The sequence below is a fragment of the Chaetura pelagica genome, unplaced genomic scaffold (assembly GCF_000747805.2).
Source record: "Chaetura pelagica isolate M959 unplaced genomic scaffold, ChaPel_1.0 scaffold1269, whole genome shotgun sequence".
NCBI lineage: Eukaryota > Metazoa > Chordata > Aves > Apodiformes > Apodidae > Chaetura > Chaetura pelagica.
This window is the reverse complement of record NW_009954605.1, coordinates 41,590-45,835: the sequence shown is the minus strand read 5'-3', so window position 1 is coordinate 45,835 and position 4,246 is coordinate 41,590. Positions and strand designations below refer to the sequence as shown.

The 4,246-nt window shown below is 46.9% G+C and overlaps 1 protein-coding gene across 1 annotated transcript; it reads left to right on the top strand.

Moving 5' to 3' along the window:
* The first annotated feature begins 2,726 nt into the window (after positions 1-2,726).
* Positions 2,727-3,779, top strand: MOS (v-mos Moloney murine sarcoma viral oncogene homolog). Its single transcript, XM_010005440.1, has one exon. It carries the CDS (start codon positions 2,727-2,729, stop codon positions 3,777-3,779), a length of 1,053 nt encoding a protein of 350 aa, XP_010003742.1.
* The last annotated feature ends 467 nt before the right edge of the window (positions 3,780-4,246 follow it).

The window sequence follows — 4,246 nt, the reverse complement described above, 5'->3', positions numbered from 1 at the left end:
CCCTAATTCTAACTGTCTGGTTTATGAACATAGATTTTATTGCTGTGTTCTGTAGCATTCACAATCTCCAGATATGCTGTACAGTTGTCAGCTTGACAGGTCCACTGTTAGGCCCTTCATCACACATCCTTTTACCTATTCCTCCTCCTCAACCAACATTCCCTTTGAGCCACCTTAACCTGGTGAAAACAGGTTTTTGCAGGTGTATTTCTCCCAGGCTGAAGTTATTGGACAATTCATTGCAGATATATCTCTCTGCTGCTTTTATATACTGTGTGGCACAGAAGTCCATGCAAGAATTAGCGCCCTAATCACACTCAGAAAATAGGCATTAAAAAATTCCTTTCTCTCTCCAGTATAGCTTCATCTGCTTCCTGCAGCTTTCCATTTCCATCACAACTTGCCTGCCTAGAAAACATTCTTTCCAAAGATCATCAGTGAAGACAGTTGCATACAAGAAAAAAAACACAGTGCTGCTCAGAAAAGGAGTGTAAAATACCTGTTGTCTCCATGGCTTACTTCTCTGCATATTTAAAACTACTCTAAAGCCCCTTAGGTCTTCTCCCCAGCCCCAATGCATCCCTGCATAACCAATGCTGAGCAGTGCCTCAAGCCAGAGGGCTGTCCCTAGGAGGTGGCAGCAGCAGAGTGTTACCTGGCTGGCTTGTGCTTTACAACAGAAAGCTTGCAGTGTCTGTTACCCCACAGGAGTCCCTCTGGGAGAGGCAAGAAAAGAGAAGCCTTGTGTTATCATAACAGTCTCACTTGTCCCACCCAGGACAGCTGAGAGACCCTCTGGCATCTCTAACTCTTTGTATTCTCACTTGTTAACAACACCTGTAATGCATATTAGCACCTATTTATCTAGTTCTTCCCCAGCCTATCTGTGTCACACTGTCAGGTGATAACCCAGATTCCTCATTCTCATTCATCTCTGGTGGAAGTTTGCTTCCCAGGGAATTGTGGTGACAATTTTCTCCTGATAGTCCAAAATCTCAATACTGAGGAAGATCCCTATTGTTGATTCGCTACAGAATGATGCCTTTGAAACCATCTGGCTGAGCAGATTTAGAATTCAAGCAGGGTCAGAAAATGTCTTTGGTACATTACCTGAAAACCCTACAAGAAAGCTGGAGAGCGACTATTTAAAAGGGCATATAGTAATAGGATGAGGGATAACAGTTTCAAACTGGAAGAGGGCAGATTTAAATATTAGGAAGAAATTATTTACTGTGAGGGTGGTGAGACAGGAGCAGGTTACCCAGAGAAGTTTTGGAAGCCCCATGCCTGGAAGTGTTCAACGAAAGGTTGGATGGGGCTTTGAGCAACCTGGTCCAGTGGGAGGTGTCCCTGCCCATGCAGGGGGATTGGAACTAGGTGATCCCTTCCAGCCCAAACCATTCTATGATTAGGTTTGTCTGTTGAGATGAACAATGGAACCCATCTCCAGGTGGAGAACACTCCAGTTCTGCTTGCACATGTTCTGAGCACTCATGAAACCTCTCAGTGCGTCTGTGCTGTGTCTTTCTTGTCCAGAGAAGCAAAACAAAACGTTAACAGAAAACACCAGGAAAACTCTGCAGAGACAGCGCTGCCCAGAGGTTAACTCTGGAGAAACAGGCACCACCAAACTTTGAAGTCCCTTGGCAGGATCTGTATTGTCAAACCTGACATGAGAGGAAGGTTCTAAAGGGCAAGGAAGTGTGAAATGAGGGCCAAGCTTCCCAAGGTTGGAAACATGTACAGAAAGATACTTCTTGGAATATTCAAAAGCACTTTGCTGCACAGGTCCCTTAAGGGTGCTCTGATGCATGGGCAGTACAGGACATGCCAAACACTAGGGCAGCAGGCACAAGTATCAAGAGTATGTGAAAGCAGGGTCAAAAGAGCAAAAGCCCCTCTGAAAAAACACTGGGACCAGCAAGACAAAAGCATGATTGTTTGATTTGTGCCAGAAAGGTCCAGTAAATTTAGCAATAAGTTTACTAAAGAGGATCCAGAAATAAAATACATACCCGTAGTGATTGTGTGGGGTGTGATGGGAATATGAACAAACATTTCTGTGTAATTCTAGTTGCTATATCCAATGGATTATGCAGAACAATCATTTGTTGCTCTGCTGCTATTAAGGTTGCTGTCCTGCATGGGCAGAGTTAAGCAGCCAAACCAGTCCCCTTACCCCAGTCATGTTTCAGTGGCAGGTTTCTGCAAACACACATATTTAGTTATGCCTGCCATAGCCTCATCAAATGCTAGCACTCACCACCTCAGCTGCTTTCTCTGACAATAACTTTGAGCTGTTTAATGCATCTGGCAATGATCATTCCTGCCTGGAGCCATGGTGAAATGCATTCACCAATCCCTGCTATATTCACTCCTGGGGCATTTTGCTAGGGACATTCAATGGTCAGAACATCTTTGATTTCTCTTGAGATTAGAAATGATGTGCAATACATACAAGTTAATATTTTTTTAGCTTTAAGTCAATTTGCCTTGACTTTCTAGAGATTTACTTCAGTGTTGATGAAGAATGTCTCCAGGTGAGCCTGATTGGGTTCAGCTAGTTGTGACAGATGCAGTTCATTTGGGGGTGGGAGGGAGCATGGTGATGAGAGGATAAAAGGCTTTGGAAGCCACTACAGCACCCTTTCTGTCAGAGAAACTTTCCAGTCTTCTGTCTTAGTAACTGCCTCTTAGTAACTGCCTGTTGCTTTTGCCATCTTATTATGCCATCACCCATTCCTCTTAATTGTTTTCTTCCTTTGGAGTTTTCCCCATCTGCGGATTTGAGACCCTGCAGCAGCCCCTTAGTTATCCCTGGCAAAGACAGCAAAAGCTTCCTGGGGGGAGCTCCTTTGGTCAGGACCCGCCGCCTGCCTCCGCGCCTGGCCTGGTGCTCCATTGACTGGGATCAGCTCTGCCTCCTGCAGCCCCTTGGTTCTGGGGGCTTTGGTTCTGTCTTCAAAGCCACCTACCACGGTGCAACTGTGGCTGTGAAGCAGGTGAAGAAGAGTAGCAAAAACCGGTTGGCATCTCGGCAGAGCTTCTGGGCCGAGCTGAACGTAGCCTGGCTACAGCATGACAATGTGGTGCGTGTGGTGGCTGCCAGCACGTGTGCCCCGGCCAGCCAGAACAGCCTGGGCACCATCATCATGGAGTACGTGGGCAATATCACCCTGCACCATGTGATTTATTGCACCGGCAATGTGTGGAGACAGGGTGAGGATGAGGAAGGAGGCTGTGGAAGGAAGGCCCTGAGCATGGAAGAGACTGTGTGCTACTCTTGTGACATTGTGACTGGCTTAGCTTTTCTTCACTCGCAGGGCATTGTGCACTTGGACCTGAAGCCTGCAAACATCTTCATCACCGAGCAGGGACTGTGCAAGATTGGAGACTTTGGGTGCTCCCAGAAACTGGAGGAGGGTGTGTCCCAGAGTCCCCATGTTTGCCAGCAAGGGGGCACATACACACACCGTGCCCCTGAGCTCCTCAAGGGAGAGAGGGTCACTGCCAAAGCAGACATCTACTCGTTTGCCATCACCCTCTGGCAGATGGTCACGCGAGAGCAGCCCTACCTGGGCGAGCGGCAACACGTGCTCTACGCCGTGGTCGCGTACAACTTGCGGCCCTCGCTGGCTGCTGCTGTGTTCCACCAGTCACCCATGGGCCAGAGGCTCCAGAGCATCATCAGCTGCTGCTGGAAGGCTAATGTCGAGGAGCGCCCGAGCGCTGCCCAGCTGCTTCCCAGCCTCAGGGCCCTCCTCAAGGGGAGCCTCTAGGAAAACTCAGGACTCTTTCCATGTCTTTTATTGTTGGCTTGTTTTTCTTTCCCTCTGCCTCTCCTCCAGACAGAATGGTTTTAGCCCCTGTGTCAACTAAAGGCTTTCTTGCTGTTTTTTATACTAAAAAAAAAAACCAACACCAACCTGCTTTGTTATAAGAAGATTATAAATAAAGAGATTTAACAGATCTGTGGGTTTTTACTGTGGGAGGGGATAGAAGCAAGGATAGAGATGTTGGCAAATACGGCTTTTTCTGGTTGATCTCCTGTGTGCTGCCTTGCTCAGGGAGAAACTGGGGAATGTGATGTGCAGAAAATAACTGGTTTTGAGTTAGTGAAGTAGAAAAAAGGGCTGCTTTTGGAAGGTTCTTTGCACATAATACCTTTTGGTATTTCCAAAGTGTCAGATATAAGTTTTCTTCACACTAGCTAGGTTTGTGGATTTGAGCTTTTCCTCCTCATTTA